Genomic DNA, 24,229 nt, shown 5'->3' with positions numbered 1-24,229 from the left:
GAGAATTTCGTTATAACATCCCACTGTTCATTAAAACGGGAGTGCACAGTGTAGAAAAACGACTTCTTTCCCAAGACTTTAGCTTGACCATCTCCCGATCAAATTCATCACAGCGTATGATCAGTAGGCCTATTTCTTCTTTATTTTCCATGTTTTATCATTACGAGGTCTTCTTCTCAAAAAACTCAGACATCCCCAATCATTGTTTAAGTAAAATCTGATTGTTTTTTTACGCATGTTATATTTCATGTGCATGTTCATCTGTATATCTCAGGTGAAATTCAGTGAAATGAATGATTAATGAATGAATGACTGACTGACTGACTGACTGAATGAATGAATAAACAAATAGATGAACAAATGAATGAATGAATGATTGATTGATTGAATGGAAAGTTAACCTGAGACTTTAGTCTGACAACAATGAAGAGTTTGTTTGCAAAAACCGATAAGTCCGTATTTGCCATATGGAGATATTTGCGATTAAAGGTCAAGAAAAATAAAAAGAATAATAAGAACATTTTTGCTTCTTTTGACCATAACTTCAAAAATGTACCTTTTATATGTAGTGATCAATGTATCATTGAAAAGGTATTATTTTGTACTTTATGACAGAGATCGTACTTCAAAATCTTCAAAAATGGACTTATCGGTTTTTGCAAACAAACTCTTAAACTATTTTTGGCCATATCCAAATAATGCAATTGAAATCTCATCCTCATAAAAACGACTTAACAAACACAAAAACAAAAACAAGCGAATAAACACACGTTCATGTAGAAGGATAAATCAACACAGTGGGTGTTTGTTCTGTTGTTAGGTTCCTATTTACACTTCGCGTGGGATTATGGGGTTTATACTGTTCCTGGAGCTGGGCGGGGCGGGGTAAACGAGGCCAACAAGCATCTTGTAAACTAAAATCCTGTGGGATACAGTACCTGCACCTCTCTCTACTCGCCAACAGTGACCGTGTGGTATGATGAGTCCAACTACCAATAATGATACCAGCGCCATCTATTGATGCGTTTCCCCCTAACCCTGTACTTTGTCAATGGCTGCATACGGTGCATGCAGTCCAAGTTGGCCCATGTTTTTATTGTCGTTGAATGGATTTGTAAACGATGCGAAAATGGCCACATGAAACTAGCTATCACTGGGATGTAATTTGGACTAAATTCAACCCAAGATGAGTTCGGATGACGCAGCGAGCTCCGTCACCAGTGGGGCAGAATCTACATCTTCTGGGGCCATAGGTAAGAAAACCAGTACCCCGTAATATTTTGGCCATACATTGATGAATGTCTGTGTGGTATCCGCCATCGGGATCCACTCCCATCAATGCCCCGTACGTGCTCCCGTGTGATAGGTGTCCAACACGGTGGCAAGCCGCTGAAATTGCTTGTTCATACTATGTATACTACCGATACACGTAGTAGTGGTACGTCGGCCTACGACGACTACACTAATAATATCACGGAATCTTCAGAATCTTCAGAATGTTAACCGGACATCGCTGTCATTAGCATCAGCACGTCCAGGCATAATTAAGTGTCAGTGTGGTGTGGACACAGATTAATTTGCTTCCAAGGAGGATTGAATTTTTTTAGAAGATGACATATTTTTGGGTTTCAGTTCCTGTGTTTGTGTATGAATGATCCTGATGACTGTTTTGAGCGATTGCGTGTTAGATCCATATAAGGGTTAATACTAGTAATACTACTACATTGTATTTTTTTTTTCAAAGAAAATACAAACTATTATTTGGTATTATTATAATTACAATAGTAGACCAAGCACTGAAGTAAACAATCTGATAGTAGACCAAGCACTGAAGTAAACAATCTGAGTAACACGTCTAGATTTAGCAAACCTTGATCCTACAGACTGTTAATACACTATAGTATCAGAACTACACAGTGCCAGTGGTTATACCTCTCACTAACTGGTATTCTGAACAAAATATGGTGAATTAGGCTGCGTATGGGACATTAGACACAATCAAATTTGAAGAATTTGAATGAAAAGAAAACAAACATTGAAACAAAAACACAAAAAAGATGAACACCATTTTCAAAATTTTGCAAGCTAGGTCATCAAACTCCTAGAGAAAGTTGAATTATATTTTTATGGTACTATATATTGCAATTGTTAAAAAAACTTTTTTGAAGATATTGAAATTATCACATGTTTCAATTATTTTTTGTTTTTCAGCAGCTTCAGTATCAAATACCGGTATCTTGAGTTGATGAAACAGGATTTACTATCAATTTTAGCATTTAAACTATTCACATTCAATCAAATTCATAATATTGCTGTCTCCTATAACCTAGTAGAAGGTAAAACATGGATGCATCAAGTTATGCAATCATTTTCGTTTTTCATTTTTTTTTCCTTTTCATCAGCCTATTCATGAATTGATTTAAATTCATGTATTCATATATATCGTCTGTTGAGAATGAGAAGGGCGTTAAGTGGTCTTGAACACTGTGGGTTTTGTGGCAACTTAATGCCCTTATCATTCTCAACAGACGATATATGCATTTATTTACCCATTTGTAGCAATTTTGTTTAGAAGTCAGAGCCCAACTTGTCTTAAACATCGCTCATGAACAAAATGGATTCCAATTACAGTATAAAATGTTCAAGTTTAAGTCACAGTCTATTTTGAGAAGGCAGCTGGTGTAGCAAGTATTGAAATTAAATGGGCTGGCTTCAGTTGACCAGTTTATGAAATGTTTTGCACAGTGATGTCCATGCAGGCACACAGGGAGGTAATGAATGGATTTGCTACGTACACTACATGTAGTCCCATGTGTGGTATTTGGTGTGTGCTAAAACCATTTGCCATTTGCCAATACAAATGGCAAGAAATAACAAATTATATGTGTTGAGAGTTCTCCTCTGCCTCTGGTGTAACTACTGTACATTGTGTAGCTGCACAGCTGTTGTCAGGAACAGACTTAAGATCCTTTTCTTCTTGTTAAATATTGGGTACAACACTTCTGTATACCCCTCCCCCCCCCCCCCCCCATACCCCACCACTTGCCAAATGTGTGTGCATGTATCTGAGCATACTTGTTACATTATGTAGCTACATAACAAAGGTGGTAGGGTAGTATTGAGTGGTATAGAAAAAAGAAAATAGTCGGGGGTGGGGGGGAACATAGACTGTGGCTTGCCATTATTTTACTCACTGACATCACAATTGCATACAAATTACAATATACAATATAAAGACATAATTTACCATTTGCAGATGAAACATAAACCCAGCATTAGTGCTTCAAAATAGTTCTAAAATGTGAGTTAGGAATAGAAACAACCAAAGCAAAAAATTTGAATCAGTGTAATCGATGTTAAGTACTGTTAAATATGCATTATTTTAATGATAATGTCCCGCTTTCCTTGTGTGACATTTGTTCCCATTGAAAAACATCCTATAGAATGTTCTACCCATGTGTGAGAGAACATCACTGGTCTGCTAGACCACATATATGATAAAGAGCAATCACTGACTGATCAATGTGTTAGTCATCTCATTGTAGAACTTATAAAACAAGTAATGACTGTTTTTTTTTTTGTGGTAATTTTATGTGTAGCACTGATTGACATCCCAGTGTTGTATTACAGAATACAGACAGCATCTTTTAGTACAACTTTGTACAGCCTGGATAGGCCCAAGTGAACTATCTATTACAGTGCATTCCTGTTATAATGAACAAGGTTATTTAACAAAATTCCGGTTACAACAAAGTACAAAAATTCAGGCCACAGCATTATCTACTCTATGTGTTTTTATTTTTTATTTGTTTGGTTATAACAAAATTTCGATATAACAAAAGAAAACTGCCGGTCCTGAGGACTTCCGTATAACGGGAGTCTACTGTACCATAATAGGTACTTTGTAACAGATAAACTGCTTCTTCCCTGACATGTGGTTCATTTTCCCCAAGATCTATACACCAAGCCTCAGCTGGTCATTGTGTATAAAAGGGGTGAAATCCACCATCTGTGTATCCCCAGTGTTTCTGGACATCGTCTTGGGAAAAGGTGTCTTGTTTTAGAAAATTTGAACCATGTGACATTTCAAGAATGAAGTCAATCTATAAAATGCACTTTGCATCAATAAAGCCACTTTGATGCACTGAAAATCTGCAAATGGCGGAGTCACCAACTGTGTACAGCGAAAGGAAAATGACCCTGTGAGGTGAACGTGTAATTGGTGAAGTCCATGCAAATGTACCATTACATACATTGTAGTTGTACAATAACGTAGTATCAAAAGAAGAATTATTCATATGCAGTGATGGAAAACTACAGATTTGGTATTTTAAAAGATCAGTGTGTGTTTCTAGCTGCATTTGTTAGGTATCAAAGAAACACTAAGATGAAAATTGCTTTACAATGTACGGAGGGGCTCTCAGATGTTGCACAGAAATTATAGAATGCTGGTAGGTGTGAAGGACTAACAGCATTGCCAAGTTGGATCAGATGTACAATTCACTTTTATGGCTCCTCAAAAGTGTCTTAATAAACTGAGCTATGTAATGCCCTTCTAAAATGAATGAGATAAATTTTTATGTCCAAAGATATTCGATAACCTGCACATTTGGTAATTGGAATGATGGAATATAAACAATGTATGACCTTCAACCTCTTTGTCAAAATTTGCCTTTCTTGCAAATCGTCAACACATGTACTAAAATGATCTCAACAAAAGTTTTTAGCTGATTCTACTGCAAGACATGTTTTACAGTGATGGCCCTTGCACCCTGTGCCTGTAAATGTGATGTATCACACCGCCATGATGTAATGCAACCCCCCCCCCCCCTCCAAAAAAACAAAACAAAGGTTGCAGTCGAACTTGAGAATTTTGGTGTTTCCATCTACCATAATTATGATATATAAAGAAACACAAGACAGATAATATCAGATCATTCATAGGCCTATATTCCTTACTGTGCTGTATAATTTACTAGTGTGCAGGTGTAGAATGCTTTTTTTTTCGCAAATGGATGCAGGTGTCTGGAAACAATTAGTCAATGAACAGTGATTATCCTAATCCCCCTAATCCCTATTTTGTTACCAAAGCTTTCCATTTGAACAGATGCATATTAGTACACCTGAGAGGACTTGCTAACTTCACAACTTGAATGTTACTTTGAACTAGCTTTAAAAGGTCCCATTGTGTACTTGCCTTGAAGTCAACCGGACATGGAAAACGGTCCCATGAAGCCTTCTAGAGAAGACACTACGCTCCGCACAGAATAGATGACTAATACTATGACAATATAGGCCCTACATCATTAAGTAGACAGGAATGATGTAATACAGTGTATCTTCGTGTGTATAGGGATGTAATATGGACAGTCATCCCGTAGGATGAGAAGAAAGCTCAGCTCTCATGCAGTTCATTTGACTGTGGTGCTCTTTCATCGGAATTGAATAAAATATATCGCAATTTGATTGGGACTGTTGTTTTATGCAATGAGGGTACATTGCATCTGACGCAGACGTGCACACAATATTCAGTTAAAATCCATCCTTGTTAAGTCCCTTTTTACCTGCTGAAACATGCCGCTCACAAATGGCAGCTTGCTCTGGACTCTCCATGAGTCAATTTCTAGGATCACATCTTCTTCAACCCTGGTGATGTGGAATTCGAGGGCTTTTTCAGGAAATCTCTATTCCTTTATCTTGTGACCTTTTTCTCTCCCCCCCCCCCCCCCCCCTGTAAAACATTACTATCATCTTGACATGAAAATGCACTTTTTGTGAACAGAGAGCTGATTTCATGTCAAATCACTTTAATAGCCAACAAAAAGTAAAGTTAAAAAGGTTAATCATGGAAATTGTAGAAAAAAAAAAGAGTTAAGCCAAAAGGAAAAAAATGTGACTCTTGCTCATAGCTTACTTTGTTCTTGATATTCCTAGCTGTACTGTAATCCCTGTTACAGGTAATTGGTGATATTGTATGCAATTACAGTAATGTTGTCTGATTACCAGTCTGATGTATCTTTGCAATGTGACTTTCTGAACTGTTTGTGTTTATAGTTGTATTAATGGTTCATCCGATGGAAAGCACATTTTCATTATTTTATCAACTGATTTAGACTGATCTGAATTGGACTGAAATTAAAGGACAAGTTCACCTTCATAGACATGTGGGTTGAGTGAATGCACAGCAATATTAGTAGAGCACATCATTGAGAGTTTGAGGAAAATCGGACAATCCATTCAAAAGTTATTAATTTTTGAAGTTTCTGCTCACTCAAGGTTGGATGAGAAGACTCCTATAGCTTGTGATGTCACATGAGTACAACGATATAAAGAAAGAATAAAGAAAATTCAACATATTTTCACTTTTCTCGCATAATAAAAGAACACTTGACTTCTCTCTTTCAGAAGGCAGGAGGAATAATATTACCCTTAACATATGTCAGTAACAAGTCGAAGAAACGTGCACTTTATTCAAAAAGTGGTTTTATGAAATTCTCTTTTTATTTTCTTTACACGGTTGTACACATACTGGTATAAATGACATCATACACTGTAGTAGTCTTCTCATCCAGCAGTGACTACCGCAGATACTTTAAAAATTCATAACTTTTGAACGGATTGTCCAATTTTCCCCAAACTTTCACTGATGTGTTCTACTAATATTGCTGCATTCACTCAATCCACATGTATAAAGGTGGACTTGTCCTTTAAAAACAAAATGTGCCTTGCTGCTTGTTGTGTCAGAGTCAAATCAATTTCACAAGAACGATGAGGATCTCATAGAGATATCATGATCAAGAGCATTTTCAAAGTGAAAAGACCAAAACTTGGCAGGCCTTGGACAAGACTAGACGAAAGCGTTGCACACTCCATGCTCAGTCTTCTCCTTTGCAGTCAGAGCTTGCAGTAAACTTCCGAAAAGGAAGCAATTGAGTGTTACCAGGCTCTAAATACTTCCTGATTACATTACACTGCCTGTAAAAAGATAACAACAGGATTAGGGTGTGTGTACCTACACATCGTTTGGGCAGATTTCAACAACATCATTCTCTTTGTATCGATTTGTCTTCCCCTCTTCCTTTCTCTCTGATTGTATTTTTTATTTTTTGGGTGTGTTTGTATCTAATGTGTGTGTATCTAGAAATAGCAGATGTCATGAGACAAAGAGAAATAAAGAATATGGATCTTTACATCAATTCACCAGTTTTAATGCTGAATATCTGATCTCTAAGTATCTTGCAACTAAACAACATGATATAAAAGAAAAGATAGAGAGGGAGGCAGAATAAGGAATATGAAGGGAGTTTTATGAGATATAGTGATTGAGTTGTATTGGAATGAGTAGAAAATACTAAATGAAATATTTTCATTGCTTGGTTTATATACAATTGTTGGTGTGTGTAGCATTGATATTCACAACTACAGTGACATTTTCATGTTTGTATCATCTTTCAGTTTTCAGTCGATGATGGTTTTAGCAGACTAGCTTTGGTGTCTTATGATCTTTCCAGATGCACAACAGTCATTTAGTAGCATCTCATTTCATTTCATTTCATTTCATTTCATTTCATTTCATTTCATTTTGTTTTATTCCATTTCTTTCATTTGTAATTTTTTTTTCATATCATATTATTTCATATCATTTTATTTTATTTTATTATTTTCTCAACATTCACTCTTGATATTGTGAGGCTATTACATGTTGTACATGTACATCATGGATGGAAAAGGGCAAGTCCAAGATAAGGTCCCCTCAGAAGGCAAAATTTCATCTTTGCTGAATATTGACATGTTTGGTATCATTTTGAAGCTTATGAGTTGAAGTTTTGATTTCCAGGGAGGAAAATATGATAATATGCAAATTTATGCAAATTTCAAGGGCTTCATTTGCATAAATGTGAAATACAGCGTTACGTATGGGACATTTATAGAAATTCATATTTATTCAAAGGAAAGCAAATTATATTTGATCAATATGTGGACATAAGAAGTTCATCAAATAGTTTAACTTGGTATGAAAATTTAGGGATTATGCAAATGATTATGCAAATTAGCTCCTGTCCTATCATGAGATGTCCCATACGTAACAAATTGAGGTCATTTTTTTACGTTTTTTTCTGAAATTTTTAAGGTTATTTGAATGCCCTTCTAGGAAATTCTAATTTATTGTTTAAAGAAGTTAAATACCACAGAAAGAAGAAAAAATTGTAAAAGATATATTTTTTATCAAGCAATTAAATAATGTTACGTATGGGAAAAATGCGTTACGTATGGGACATCCTCATACATATTGCATGTGAATGCATGTAGCTAGCTGGGAAGGTCTCTCAGTACACAAATCGTCAGTCATCCTGCAGAAAGCATCCCAACTTTGCAGCTACTTTTGAATTGAAACAATACTAGTACTTGACTAAACAATTTTCAGAAAGGGGGAGGGGGAGATGCCAAAATACACGATGAAGATCAGCATTAAAGGGATAGTATAGTTTTCGTAGAAATGGGGATTCAGTTTCAATGTTTTACAAGATGATTGGGAGCCCCTTATATGAATTATCAAAGAGCATACAATTCTAAGACTAGAGAAATTCAAAGTTTATTTGATGAAGATCCAATTTGCAATGGATGAGGTATCAAAAAACAAACAAATACAAAGTAAAATGAAGTGGTCCTAATGAAAAATTATTTTATTAGGACACCATGTTTCTGGATATCTCAGTTATTCAGTTTTTAGTAGAAGCCACAACAAAAATCATGGGTATACATACTGAGGAGGGACTCATATTTAAACAACCTAATTGCCAGACAGACATCATATTGTTTATCTACTTTACTAGGGTTCCACGCAGCAGGTATTGCATTTATTAAAATTAATATTTCTTGTTTTTTATTGAAACTGAATGGCAAACTGCCCTTCATCAATGGAAGTAAACACTTAACTATTCAATTTTTACTAGTAACTATCCTGATAAAAAATACAGGGCATGCATACTCAGGTTGGTCATAAAAATATAGAATAAGTTTAAATACGGATGATTATGATGGTAAATATTTGGATGATATTGATTCCCTTGACAATCTGGTTCATTATTTGAGTAATTTCAACAAATTCTACTACAAAAATTATGCGAAATACCCATAAATATGGTTCTCCACACACTAAACGAATGGGGGACAAAGGGCATGCATACTCAGGTTGGTCATAAAAATTATAAAATATGATTAAATATGATCATGATGGTAAATATCTGGGGAATATTGTTCCCTTGACAATCTGGATCAGTATTGAGTAGTTTCAACTGATTTTACTTCAATAATTATGCAAAATACCAATTGACATTGTTCTCCACACACTAAACAAATGGGGGACAAAGTGTCCCATACGTAACTGTCCCATACGTAACACGTCATGTCCGTCTTTAATTAGAACCTGTAATTAGAGCTTTTTGCCTCATGACTTGAGACTTACCTCTGATAATCTTGAGTGTTGTGACTTTCATCACAGTGAGTTACAAGTTGTAGAATGAAATACTTTCAGAGAGTTTTGAGGTTAAAAAAAGTGTTCAAAAAAACAAAATTCTTCTGGTCCCATACGTAACGGCACATATTTTCTCTTCTAGAATATTATTGTCAAGGTCATTTTTCTCCATTTTTTACATGATTATACTTCTCCTAGATATCAATCACCATGATAAAGTTCAATATGATCAAAGGCCATTAACACTATTTTTCAGGTCATAAAAGTCTCTGAATGTCCCATACGTAACGCGCGCGTTATCTTGAACTTGCCCAAAATAGACCTGGTATAGTCATTTTTAGCTTACTAACACTAAAATAATATGATTCTTTTTAAAGGCCTCCACTCCAAAAGTTAGCACAGAAGCATTTCACCTCGGAGTTGTCCAAAAGTGCTTTCAAATGTACTGAGAGTGAGGAATTTGTAATGATGCATCACTTAAATTGAGCGCCATTAAACTTAATTTAGGAATGTCCAGTTTTCATAATACTTGATTTGGTATGGAAAGTAGTTAAATAAATGCACAGTCAATTGCATCGACATGATTGGTGTAGGTCAAAGGTCAAATGTCACCATTCTTTAATGTTAAAGACATTTCCAGCCATTACCCTTGCTAGGAATGTCCAGTAGTCATGTGAGTTGGTGGACAGGGTAGATTCAAAGACCACCAAGATTGGTTCAAAATACTTCTACATGTACCTACTATCATAACCAGGGCTGTAAATTCCAAGGTTTAAAATACAGAGTCTGCAAAAGATAATTGGGCTTTTTTGAAAATCCTGTTGAATTTGCAACATGTTCGAAGCTCAGATTCATTCCCGTCTCATCTGTGTAGCAGAAATGAGACATACGTACAGGCGTCACTTATCTGTCGTTGCCAGCAGCGGCGGCTGAATGGCATCAGCGGTGTTGTCAACAATTTTGTGTACTCTTAAACTTTCAACAGTTTTGAGCTAAGGCCACTATACTGATAACACAGGAATGTACAAGTCTGTAGGCCTAACCTAAAAATGTCAGTCAAGTTTGAATGTGAGTGAATTCTGACAAGGTCAAAGGTCAAAATTTCAACGAACTTGTCCTGATTTAAGCACTTCATGTATACTCACAGTATTGCAGTGTACCTGCTCAATAACTTTTAATGCCACAGGTTAAAGCTACAAGTATATCCACCAAACTCACACCATAGGTACCGACATCGCCTAAAGATGCTGGTCAAGTTCAGATTTGGGTGAATTCTGACAAGGTCAAAGGTCAACAGGTGAATAAACTTTTCCTGTCATGCACTGTAGGCCCTATATTGTGTGCTGTCAGTAACTTTCCACAGCTTTGAGCTGTGTGTATGACCACAAAAACTCACACCACATAAATCATCTACACATAGAGATGCCAGTCAAGTTTGATTATTGGTCAAAGTTGGACAAGGTCAAAGGTCAAATGATCACTGAACTTTCATTATAAAGAACGTTGTGAGCAATACATTGCTTGACGTTGCCTTGTTGCCTTGCTACAAGTTCAGTATGTATGTGTGTGTGTGTGTGTGTGTGTGTGTGTGTGTGTGTGCCTGTGTTTGTGTGTGTGTTTCCCTCTTTGGCTAGCACATCATTAGCTGTAGATAACTTGGATAAATGTAGCGCACATTGGCTGGAGTAAGGAATGGATGCTACAATTTGTAGGTGCAGAAATGCAGTCAGGGGTATCTAGAGGGAACCCTCCTGAAATACAAAGTAGGCCCTACCTTTCCAGGAGCAAAAATGAACAATCTCAGATGGCAGTGTTGATGGATCCTGGACAGAGGAGCAGAAAGTGGTATAAGGCAGCCTTTCCCCCTTTCTCTGACTCAAGCACTATCTTGGACCCTTTCATACTGTCTAGAAGCAGCCAGTGCTCTGTGGAGTAGCAAGGCAGCCTTTCTTTTCTTCTCTGACTCTTTCAAGCACTACCTTCACTCCTGTGTCCTTTCATACCGTTTGAAAATACAGTATTAAAGATGAGAAGTGAGCACCACCCTACAATGTACAGAACCATCTAGGGTATCTACACACGTATTCCATTTCTCCGTACTTGGTCCAAAGTCTTGCACCATTTTTTGTAGGTTGTACTTCAGTATAATGTAAACCTAGCAATCACAACCTTTAGGGGAAAACAGATGTATATCCTATAGTATAAAAAAAGGGAATCAAACATGATATTTACATGATTTTTACATTTACCCACGAACTTGTACACAATCCCTAATAAAGGAGGTTTGTAAACTGATGATATCATCATGTCACCTAATTTGCATAGATGTGATCATGACCAAGGCCACTATTTGGTATGCTTACAAAAAGCATGTGAAACTGCAAAATTCCATAACTACATGTATGCATCTAATTTTGTGCCTGATTCTGATGAAGCTTCGGCCAGTCTGTCTGTCTATCAGTAAAAACTAAATTGCACAGAATTACGTTGCGATATGAATGTTAGATCCACAGTGCACAGTGGAGGTAATAAATGCCTTAAATAGAGGTGTGTGTTTGTCTTAAGATACTTGGTTGTGGCAAACTGTCTTATAGGGGGTTCATCACAATTTTCTTAAAAGTTTTGCCAGCCATTGGACCAACCGCATTAAGTTTTCAGTGTGAGTGGGGTTCCTGAACCAGGAGTGACTGTTACCCTCTGGAATTTGTGGCATTTGCAACCCTCAAAACAGCCATTCCAAGGAAAATGGAGGCTAAGTGAAAAGTAGTGCTGGCAAAATGTAAACTGCTGCTCTGTACTTTGGTCCTCTATTCTTGTGACTGAGCAGACATATCATTAGGCTGCTTGATCCAGGGCTGTGGAAATCACTACCCTGGGACCTCTTAAAGGTGTGGTACAAAGGGTGTTGGGAATTTGATAGAAATCAGCCTGTTTTACCTCATTTGGATGACAAAGTCTCAAGATATCTGACATGTTGCACTTTTGGTGCATTAAGTTTGCATGAAATGAACACTTTTCTTTGGAAAGGATCAGAATCTTGATGGAAATGCTTCTTTCAGTTTCCTTGTAATACCTTCTGTCAGTCCCCCCCCCTCAAAAAAAAAAAATAAATAAATAAATAAAAAAATTATTATCTATATGGGACTTCAAGTGTGACCTGTAATTAGGCCAACACAAAGAAAGTGAAAGAAATATCAAAGACGTTGAATTGTCCATTCTAAAAGTTCCTATCACAGATTGTCAATACAGAGATACAGCTACAGTACGCGCAATAGAAAACGCCCGACGAAAGTGCGTCCAAATTTCGTCCCAACGCTTTTTTCGTTGTTGATTTCGTCGGGGACGTTTTCAACGCTTTTTGCGTCCAGACTTCATGGACGGATTTTGGACGAATTCAACGAATTCAACGAAATCCCCGAACGCTTTTCCGAAGCTGTGGACGCATTCAACGCTTTCAGCGCTTTCAACGCTTTCAACCCTTTACACGCGATCACACACACACAGGAAAGTTAGCTCTAATCGCGAATTGCTAGCTCTTCTTTCGTCGAAGTTCTCTAGGTTTCCCGTCCATTTCTCTCATTTTCTCTCTTTTGCTTTCGTATCATTGTATCCCTTTCTTTTCAGAGTACAATCATACTTTAGAGAGTATTTTTTCTCATTTTTATTAAGTGATTACCGTGTTTGCCACAATTTGGGGTGAGTTTTTGTTCGAGTGTTTGTTGAGTTTTTCGATTGAACGATGTGTCGATTATCTTCGTGTGTGCGAGAATATCGTACCCACTCGTTTGTTTCCGTGTAAGTATTTTTACCGTAAAGTGTCTTCATCGTTCGTCTTCACGCATCGGGTTTTCACCCTAGTTTTCCTCATCGTAGTTTTCCACATCCATTTTTTTTTTTCCGGTGCAAGATACTCTGTGTATTTTCTGCTACGGTAAAATGCCATCGTCGATATTTTTTTGTGTATTCATCGTAGTTTTCCACCTCCATTTCATTTTTGTGTGCAAGATGTGTAGCTAGGTCTGCGATGTCTGAATCGTTTACAGATGTGTTTTGTGAGAGTATTAACCACGATGATTTTGAGGATTTTGAGGGTTTCGCGGTGGATGAGATCGACTGGAATGATAGTGATAATGATAATGAACCTACACTATCTAGTGGTGTTAATATAAGAGCTCTTTATGATGATGCAATTTATTTCGTGTGACCGACCATCATGACGTTGGCGATGACGAGTACGAAACGAGTAGCCTATACATGTACAATGTAGGCCTGTAATGATCTAAGACGAGAGTGACACTGACGACATGGCCTGGCCCTGGGGGCTGTTTTAGTGTTGCCTGCTGAGTAGGTGTTCCATTCTATCCTTTCAGTTATCTTTCTATCACTTTCTTCTTTTGACCCTGGATGAAAAAAAAAAACCCTATCTTGCCATGTAAAGACAGAACACATACCATCATGAAATATCATGACATTACTAAAGTAATAAAAGAAATAAGTAAGCGATGAAAATTCTTGTTTGTAAAATCATAAATCAAAGGTGATTTCATATGAACCAGCTCTTTGAAACGTATTTAATTTGCCTATTGATACTTGCTTTGCAAGTATACATTTTCTCTCCCATGGACTTTGTGTCCCCCCTTTTTTTTTATGTGCTTTAATGATTATTCTAATTTGTTTTGTCAATATCATCATTATTGCTGTATTAATATTACCATACTTTGATATGGTTAATTGCATTTGTTGATTGACTCTAACTTTCATTTGTTGCCTCCTCTTGGTACTTGTACAGATCCTTTCTAGGGCTTGCTGTTTGCTCACCCCCCCCCCCCCCCTTTGCTGTTGCTATTTCACTCTTTACCTTTCTTTGTCTCTCTGTTGTTCCTTATCTTGTTTGATGTTGCCTCCATATTCATCCTTTTCCTTCAATGGTTGCCCCCTGGCCCTCACGACCATTACTAACCTTCCCCTGCCTTTTGTCTGTCCATCCTCCTGCTCTAATCCCCCTCCCTTTACCTGTCGGGCTCCTTGCCCATGACATCCTACCCTCTCCTTTTGTTTTCTTTGTTCCTTGTCCCTTGCCTGTTCCTGACTGTTCTTGTTGTGTGAAGTCGCTTTACATGTGTGTGGTTGCTTTTTCTGCCTATTTGCCATTTTGCTTCTGACGAAGATTCTGCTATGATCGAAAACTTAGGTCCCTTTTGACTCTATCCTAAAAACATTCATGTACACTCCCAAAACTTGCTGGGCTAGTAATGAAAACTTCCATTATCTAGCAGGGGAGAGGGAATGCTTTCATTTTCTCAAGAGAGCTTTTGTGTGAGAGAATGCAAAACTTGATTGAGTGTTGCCAAGTTGTTTTCAAACTTCTTCATTTTATTTGATCTTAAGCATAATCACTTTCGTAAGTACATGTACCGTATTACGATTTCTTCTCCCCTGACTGTAATCGGAAAGTTTGCCATAAGGACGATCGCTAATGTGTTTGGATGTGCCGATATGCGAAACACGTGGTTCAAAAGAATGCACCATGTGCTACTTACAGTTGTACTGCCTTAAAGGTTACTGCAAGTTGAATGGATCGAATGCGCCATAGGCTTAGTTACGGTAAACAGTTTACGTTCGATGCGAATAATTATTACGTCTTTCAGGATCGAGGAATAATACACACAAAACATGCAAACAAACAAATCCACGAACGAGTGTTGATAACCAAAATTCATATGAAAAGTAATAGGCAGTTTTGATGAGCGTGAAATTTTATTGTCATGATTTTGCCGTTTAATCGGGTGGTGGCTGCATCACATAGGACATCTCAGTGAATTTGTCTAGGCATATGAGACTTTTCATATAAATCTGTGATTGCATTTTTGAGTGATTAATCAATTCCTTTTTACAGTTCGGGAACCAGAACATCAGAACATCTTTGCAATGATTCCTTTAACTCAACTCACCCGCGAGTTCTTCGATCGATATACTACACCAAATGCGCGCATTCTTTCGTCTGGCACCTGGGGTCTGGCACGCACCTGGTTTTGTGGAAATTTCCACAAAGGGAGAGGGTGGGGTTTTTCCAATCCCAAGAGACCGCATTATACACAAGAAGACAATCTCGTCGCTTCTATCATTTTCCGTCACTCGTGTTTTCCCCTTATTCTTTGCTAATAATGAACATTTCGATTGAACTTAACGATGGTTGTTCACACGTGGTTCCTTTTGTTGTGAGGTGTAGGTATTTTCTTTTTTTATCATTCTTGGGAGGGGAAAGAAGAGTAAAAGAGGGAAAACTTATTTAAATAAACGAAGGGCACGTACGCTCAGCATCCACAGCAAGCCGTCTTTTACATCAGCATCGTTGATTATCATCACTTGCACTATCATCAGGCATCACTCGGATAATTTTGTCCTTTTTTTTTATAAACATTTAGAAACACGATCACCATCACTCGAGATAAACACGTAGCAGTGGCAGATCCAGAGGGGGCGCATGAGGCGCACGCCCCCTTTATTTATCGTGGAAAAAAAAAATAGAAGTGAAACCCGGAAGTGGCACCAGAAATATTAGTTGCGCCCCTCCCCCCTCCTGTACAGAATTCCTGGATCTGCCCATGCCTGTACGAAAATAAATGTCAACAGACAAAGTATCAACAACCTCCCTGACAACCACATAAACATTACCACAGAGCACACCGAAGCGGCTGGCATCAAACACCCTTCGAAATACTGCAGCAAAGCGCGAAATCGCCGTTACGAAAATGCATGTATATATACACAGTGCGAGGCAATTGAAAGATTACCTTTAAATATTTCAGAATATGAAAGGAACAAATAAAGTGATATGAAACGAAAGAAATCGTACACCAAACGAAAGGTATAACGACCTCCAATAGGCCCTTAGCCGCAGCATATCAATAAACATGACGTATAAGCACACGGAATATGCGTGTTTCGGATTCCTCCCTTCTATATTTCTTTCCTGAACTATTCCCAATGCCCGAATAAAATAATGACTAGTTTGTTACACTGATTTCTTCTTCTGAGGTAAGGAAGTTCGTTCGTCCGAAAACAAAAGGATTGACACTCCGAAGGTTTGCTAATCGGGCAATGCCCCCCCCCCCCAAAAAAAAAAAACAGCCCACAAAATGCTCGTTAATCAAAACATTGGTTAATAATGTTAAAGACGATAATAACAATAATAAAAATAATGATAATAATAATAATAATAATAATAATAATGATAATAATGATAATAATAATATAACAATAGACAGAAATAAAACAATATATGGCCCCCTATAGCAATTACCCGCAGCATGATTACATTTTCGAATCAACAAACATGGATAGGCACAAGGAATAAGATATGCGTGTTTCGGATTCGAAATAACGCCGTAACCATCGGAATAGCGCACCCGTTTTCTTTTTTTCGGAATAATGAACACCACGGAAATGAATAAATGATTTCAAACTAAGAATCCATCGTAATTCTTGCCTTAAAGATTTTCCTCCCTTCTATATTTTATTCCTGAACTATTCCCAATGCCCGAATAAAATAATGACTAGTTTGTTACTCTGAAACATGGTGTTGTGAGTTAAGGAAGTTCGTTTATCCGAAAACGAAAGGATTGACACTCCGAAGGTTTGCTATACCCATCGAACAATGGGGGAAACAAAATAATAGTAATACATTTTATTTTCACACTAGGTACGAACATCTACAAGGTGTAAGGAATTTGCGTGTTACGGAACATTTTATCACTTTCGCATCAGCGAACTTTACGTGCATTGGGTACTACAAAAATGCCTCCCCCCCCAAAAAAAAAAATGTATGTATAATTACACCAACGCTTGAGCATAACAACAAACAAGCAATCAAACAAACAAATAAACAACTTAAGATTTAATCTCATAGCTGCTTTGAATATTTCACGTTCCGTCTGCATGACTGTATAGAATATACTTCTTTTCAGAATTATCTCTCGCTTCCCGCTTCACAACTAGGAAATAAACGATGTCAAACTACAGGTATATAAGAATTAAACTTATTGTCTTACTCTGAATATAAAATTCATTATTTCAAAAGTTCGTTTATCCTTGAATACAACAGGCTCGATACTACAGTACTCCGAAGGTTTGCTAATCCGACAATAACGCACCTATCCAATCACAAACATTCGTGCATTTTCGAATTATGAATCATAATTTGACTATCACATTTACGAACATCTATTTTTCGTGTAGGGAAGTCGCGTGTATCTGAATGTTTCATTTTCGTCCTAATGAACCTTATGGGTGCATGGGTACAACGAACATGAACCTCAAACCCCCCCCCCCAAAAAAAAAATAAAATAAAAAAAGAAAGAAAGAAAGAGCCAAGTCAAACTAAGAATCAGTCTGAATTAGTCGCTTTGAAAATTCCACGTACCGTCTGAATTATCTCTCTGTCCAATAAAGAAATAAACGATATCAAACTAAGAATTAAACTTATTGTCTTGTTTTGAATATTACTTTTTTTTTTGCTTTTCTGGGGCCCGTTGCATAAAACTTACCATTGAATTTCAATAGTAACTACCGTCAGCATCAATGATTATAAAATTTACCGCTGATTTAAGACTTACCGCATAGAAAGGAGCGGTAAGTCCAGCGGTAAGGGTTTTATGCAACAGGGCCCTGATTCAATAAAAAAACGGGCAATGTAACGCGCAATTGCTGAAGAAAGAAAATATATTTAATGACCAAATAACGGCGAACAAATCCTTCTAATTTCTTTTTTCCTCTTTTTGGGGGTTAATTTTCTTTCTATACTCAAATGGATTTTACGTACACGCAATTTTAGTGAAACCATTTTCTTTTTGGTCGGCATTCTACGATAAGGTTCCTGTGACTGTGGGTTCCTGTGGGTTCACCCTCGCCAAAATTGCGTGATTTCTCTTAAATACTATGAACCCGAATGATCTCTGATTGGTAATTTAGTCTATTTCATGATCAACAGTTGTTTATTTTCTGCTTGTAAAAAAACAAAAAACAACACGTGAACAATTAGTAGGCCTTATACTGGGTCTTGTCATGTATCGTACATCTCTGTTTCGTTCAGCCGAGCGAGCCATGCCATGGCAATTGCGACGCACATACGGCGCACTCGCCTTTCCCACACGTGCACATTCCCTGGTTACATGCAGCCCGCATACCAACATGTGATGTATCAGGTGACTTACAAATGCAGTGAATAATCTGCTAACGGTGCCGTACTTACAGCTAGGGTAAGGGAAACTAAAACTTTTACAAATTGCTTCAATGAAAACGGCATCGATGTATGTATACATGTTACCATTCTTAATAGTATTATGTGAATCAGGTGAATTCCACGCCTGTCTACTGTTCTCATTCCCGACCGCTGTGCTACTTCTAGTACTTGTTGAGTCTAATCTTGCAGTGATTCTTGCCGGCTAGCGGCTGTGGATGTGGCCACTACACACACACGTGTGTACTGTATTCCATGTGCGCCTTGGATCACGGACGCTTTTAACGAAATTTGGACGAAACTGCCGAGCTCCGAACACGCATTTTCCGAACGAGCAACGCATTTGCCGAACGAAATTGAGCGGGCGGTCGTGCGTGAAATGCGTCCACAAAGCGTCAGAATCGTTGCTACTGGATCGATAACGAAATTTCGTCCAAATTTCGTACAAATTTCGTTGCTACTCGATCGATAACGAACTTTCGTTGGAAAACGAAATTGACGGAGGCGTTTCTTATTGCGCGTACTGTATGATGCATTGTGTAGACTTTGGAAGGGCTTCCAGGCCTACACATTAGTGGTTGCCCCGGATGGCCCGGAGACCTGAAGCTACTAGAAATATATGTCAGGCCACCTAGGCCCCATTTCATAAAAAGTTGATACAATAGGCCCGTGCACACACAACGAAAATCGAAATTACAATAGCATTCCAAATTTCGATTTTTTTTTTGACCGTTCATACACAAGGAAAAATCGCACTGCGCAGCAAGGAAAGAACGATCAGTGGCCAAATTGCGACTGCGCAAAACTTGCATGACCGAAGACTGACCCTGCGGTCCCAATGTTGACATTTACGCGCTACGAACGATGGGATTAAAAATACCGATTTCCGCATCTCGATCGCGATCACACACATGATGCTTGGCAAAATAATTGCGATTATTCTGAAAAATCGCACTAATAGTGCGAGTTGGATCGCGATTAGGATCGCGAAAATTAGTGAAATTTTTCTGTCTACACAGGAAAAAATTTTGGAATTTTGATCGCGATAAGAAAATCGATTTTTAAATCTCACTTTTTCCCTTGTGTGTGAACGGGCCTAATAGCATCTCTTGCTGGAATGGCAATTGTCATGGTAACAACAAGAATCAAGCTTCCTGATTGATTGTTGCTATTGGAAGTTGCCATTCCAGCAAGAGTTGACATCCTAACATCTTTTATAAAATGGGGCCCAGATTTCCAAAAAACCTTTCTTTTGTTGTTCTGATCAGGCACTTAAAATTCAAAATGGATTTGTACGTTTCCTGTTATTCAAATAGGGTGACTGCATTTCTTTTTGTGCCATGAAAATTTCAGTGCTGCGAATATTTCAGTTTTAAAGTTTTTAGAAGCCTGAATGGGCCCACCAGAGGAAAGAAAAAAATTAGTGTTGGGCCTTGGCTTTATGTCAAACGAGGTATATCAAACGTATTTTGATATAACTTTAGCAATTATTAGGGAGAAAAAAAGGAAGTATGAATGATTGCTTGAAAAAAACAAAACAAACAAACCTGGCTTTATTGGGCAGTTGATAAACTTTAGATTCAGCATCTGAAGAAGAGCCTTGTAACAGTAGGAGTGCTGTTAGTTTTCGATAAAACACTGGAGCTGAAGAGTAGCATGAAATGAATTGTAAAGATCTCTTTGGTAGGGAAAGAGCAATGAGTTCATGTGAACCCCCAAACTTCCCAAAGATTGCATCATTATCAAATTACCATCCAGTCCAGTGTTTGCTGTACTCACCTTGAAGTGTGAGGAAGACCGCACCAATTGAATTTTGGTGCGCAGCTAACGCCCAAATTAGAGACTGTTTTTTAAGGTAGGCGTGAGCCGGGCGCCGCGTTATAGAAAGAATTGGCTTGATTTGATTTCTTGGTGGCGGCTTGTTCCATTGAAACGTTCAGAAGTGAGTGCCAAGTTTGGCCCCAACTGTCAACCAGTCTGGTAATTTTAATACCCCTCTGGAGTCGGGACGTGGGTGTGTGAACGGGAGAACATCCTGCATTGTCCAGCCCCAGGTGAAGATGCCAAATGGGCTCTAATTACAGGACTGGCGTACTCTTCCAGTTTATAGAGGAATAGAGAGAGAGAGAAAAAAAGAAAGAAATACTGTAAGGCAGAGGGGAAAAGAACGAGAGGGAAAGAGATGAGGAGAAAGAGAGAGGGAGAGAGAGAGAGAGAGTGGGAGAGAAAGAGGGAGAGGGAGTAGAATTTGTGAATAACACAATCCAGTACTGTAAAAGTGGAAATTTTTGCAGTGTTGAAATTTTTGCGCATTTCGCGCAACCATAAACCAGCGCAAAAATAAAAGCAAGCAAATGTTTTTGCTTGCCATTCCTTCTAGTACCGTAGTTGATGTCTTGATTCAGCAGAATTAAAAACGTGCGAAACCCTTCTTACTAGGCCGAGCGCAAAAAAAAATTAGTTGCGCAAAAATATCCACTTTTACAGTATACTGTAATAGGCCTATGTTGTAGGCCCTACCAGCTACAATGTGCATCAGTCATTTTTCTTCTGGTATCTACAGGAATAAGGATTTTAATGAAAAATGATTTGAATTGTTTCTTTTTTTCTTGTTTTCCAATTTCACATCTTTCTTTGAAAAGTAAAGGAATCATGCTAGAAAATCTGCTTGCATGCACTGTTTCAGCTTGTTAAAATGGAAATACAGCTCATTACAATCAATCGGTATTGGTGTGATACTGCATGATTCTGCTTTGTCCTATTTGAAAGAAAAAAAGAAAGAAAACAAAAAAAATTATGTATTGAAAAGGTGCATCAGGGCTCAGCATTGTAGTGACAGCCACTAAAATGGGGCCACTAAACATTTACATGTATGTCAGGTCCCCGAATTTATCTTTTTGTGACCAGATTGAGTAGCTAATATTCAAAATGGATTGTTACTTTTACTTTTATTCCAGGCCACTAAATATCGCTTTTGGACCACTAGAATTTCAGATTTAAAGAAGTTAATGGCCCGAACGGGCTGAATGGGCCCCCAGACAAACAAGAAAAAAAAGAAAGAAGAAGATAGTGTCAATCCCTGTGGATACATGTCTGTGGCCACCCAAGCTGCTTTCAGCAGTTGGTGGATTAGCAACTTAGAAAACCTCACCCATTCACATACAAGTTATATCGCTTTTTTGTTTTGATTGTGATGCAAAAATCAGTTTTATTCACTGCTGTTCACATGTGGCCAAGAAACTTGTGTGGTGGTAAGCAAATCATTGTAAACCTCATAATTGCGCATGCTTTATAGTTTATGCCTAGTGTAGTGAGTTGCATTATGCGCAAGGCTACAAGGTAATCATCATGAGGGCTAAAAAATAAAACTGTCCAGAGGGGCTGATTTCTCTGTTGTGATGTGAATCATGGTAGTGAGAGATTTGTGAGTGTGTGTGTGTGTGTGTGGGGGGGGGGGGGGGGGGGTCAACATGCAAGAATTATCAGTTTTTGCATTGTGGTGCAAAACTCAGATTTTTGAAAACCGTTAACTTTGGGTGTGAATAGGCCTACATGTAATGCTTCACTGTAATTCAGCTGAGTGCTAGAGAACACAAGAGCACTTGAGAATTGTTAGAGAGCCTTTTTCCTACAGTGAGACCTCAGGAGAAAGGGAAAGATGGGGAGGGAAGAGTATAGTGATAAAGGAGAGGTAAAGAAAGTGGCATTATTATCTCCACTAGATATGGAATCATGTAGTTATCTTCACAGGGTGGATGAACGTAAAGAAAGCTGGTGGATAGACATTTATATGCAGGCCTTGACATTACACCTGTAGTGATGGCCCGATGGCACATCAGCCCAGTGGCCCAGGGTCACTAGAAATTAATGTTGCGCCACCAAATTTTCAAAAAGGTTATCTTTTGGTGGCTCAGTCAATCATTTAAGCTTTTAGTGCATGGATTAATGTTCCCATTAATATTGGGTCACTACATCTTTTTTTCAGCCAGAAAAATTTCGGATTAAAAAAAAAAAAATGTTGAATTTAGTGCCCTGGTTAATGATATATGTGGATAAATACACCAACATACCCACAATTTAATATAAAATCTCCCAAGATGAAGAAAGAGAGAGAGAGAGAGAGAGAAAGATAGAAAATATATTTTCCAGAGAACTGTGGACATAAAATGAGCATTTTATGATGGCTTTGTACTGCAGGTGCAATCTCGTATCTTTGTTCATCAATTTGGCCGTATCATTTTTAGACTGGACTTGCAGTAGTTTTGTTAGTTTTCTCTGCGATGACAAGTATGCTCATTTCTTGTTTGTTGCCTCAGATAAAATGTTTGCATATCATATGTACATAGTTTATCAATGCCTGTCAAAAATTTTTGACTCCCGTGCACAAAGTGCATGCCCCTGTAGTTAAGAAATCCTTAAAAGGTAGTGACAGAAATATGCATCAATATTGACAGAGAGTGGAACTTGAAATGTTTCTGCAGATTAGCCTAAATACAATTCCTTGGGGTTGGGAAAAAGGGGGGGGGGGGGGAGTAGAGATCCTGTGTAAATATATACAATGTCAAAATTGAGATTTATGGTATCCATGTGTGTGCATGTTTTTATGTGTATGTGTGTGTGTTTGTGTGTGTGTACAAATGTGTACAGGGCGTGTGTGCATGTACAAATGTACGAAATGTACAAGTATGTGGTGTAGGCCCCTATATTTTGTAAAATGTGTTTATGAATCTTTCCTGTAGTTGCATTCCAGTTGAAATCATGCCCCCACAGCCTTGAAATGTGTGATGATTGGTTGTGAACATGGATGCCTTTTGACTATGAGGTCTTTTGATGTTGCCAATTTAAGGGGTGTTATGAAAACAACGCTGTGAGGCACAATTACACACGCAGCCCTGCATTTTGCCCTGGCGTGCTACACGCACTGCCGAAGTTTCAAGGAAAGGTGCCAAAGTCAAGACTTGTAGGCCAAAGGCTGGTTGGAATATGCTTCCTTTCGCACGTAGCAGGTGTATCAGTCCTAAAACATGTCCTTCTTATCTATTGTGTTTATCTATGTGTCAGATTGTTTTTGTTTTTATTATTCTAATTGAACTCAGAGCTCCCAATCCTATATTGCTGTATGACTTTCAAAGACAAGGAAGAACATGTTGAAAATCCCTGAATATGCTGTAGTTTGTACTCATCAATCTAAAATTAGGTTGAAACTTCCTTTTATTTCTTTTGTAAACTCAAAAATGTCTTTGAGGGTCCATGATTAATTTTCAAAGTAGTATTAATGATATTCAATAGTAAGTACATTATAATTGTGATCGAGCTCAATACAAATTACAATACAGTTTCTTTATTTTTATTTATTTTTTGATGTGGATATTGTATTATGCAACATGCATCCTTTTACTGGGATATGCTCTACATCAGTAATCCTGAGGTGTGAGTTTTCTTCAGCAGTTGTGATCTTAATACTTATTTCATTTGTAGAGGGAGACCAATTGAAGAAAACTCACACCTCAACCTTC

At 37.8% G+C, this 24,229-nt stretch overlaps 1 protein-coding gene across 1 annotated transcript in view; it reads left to right on the top strand.

The window, feature by feature from the left end:
* Positions 1 to 1,095: 1,095 nt before the first annotated feature.
* The window catches only part of LOC139745500 (kalirin-like), a 90,058-nt gene continuing 66,924 nt past the window's right edge, over positions 1,096 to 24,229 (top strand). Inside the window, exon 1 of the mRNA XM_071655888.1 lies at positions 1,096 to 1,253. Coding sequence (XP_071511989.1) covers positions 1,187 to 1,253 — 67 coding nt within the window. The 5' untranslated portion in view covers positions 1,096 to 1,186. The remainder of the gene's footprint in view (positions 1,254 to 24,229) is intronic.

Source organism: Diadema antillarum, unplaced genomic scaffold (genome assembly GCF_040938485.1).
Source record: "Diadema antillarum isolate AM-2024a unplaced genomic scaffold, OU_Dant_1.0 seq00001271_RagTag, whole genome shotgun sequence".
In the NCBI taxonomy this organism is placed as follows: Eukaryota; Metazoa; Echinodermata; class Echinoidea; order Diadematoida; family Diadematidae; genus Diadema; species Diadema antillarum.
Note: the sequence above shows the minus strand (reverse complement) of the source record. Positions and strands in the feature narration are given on the sequence as shown.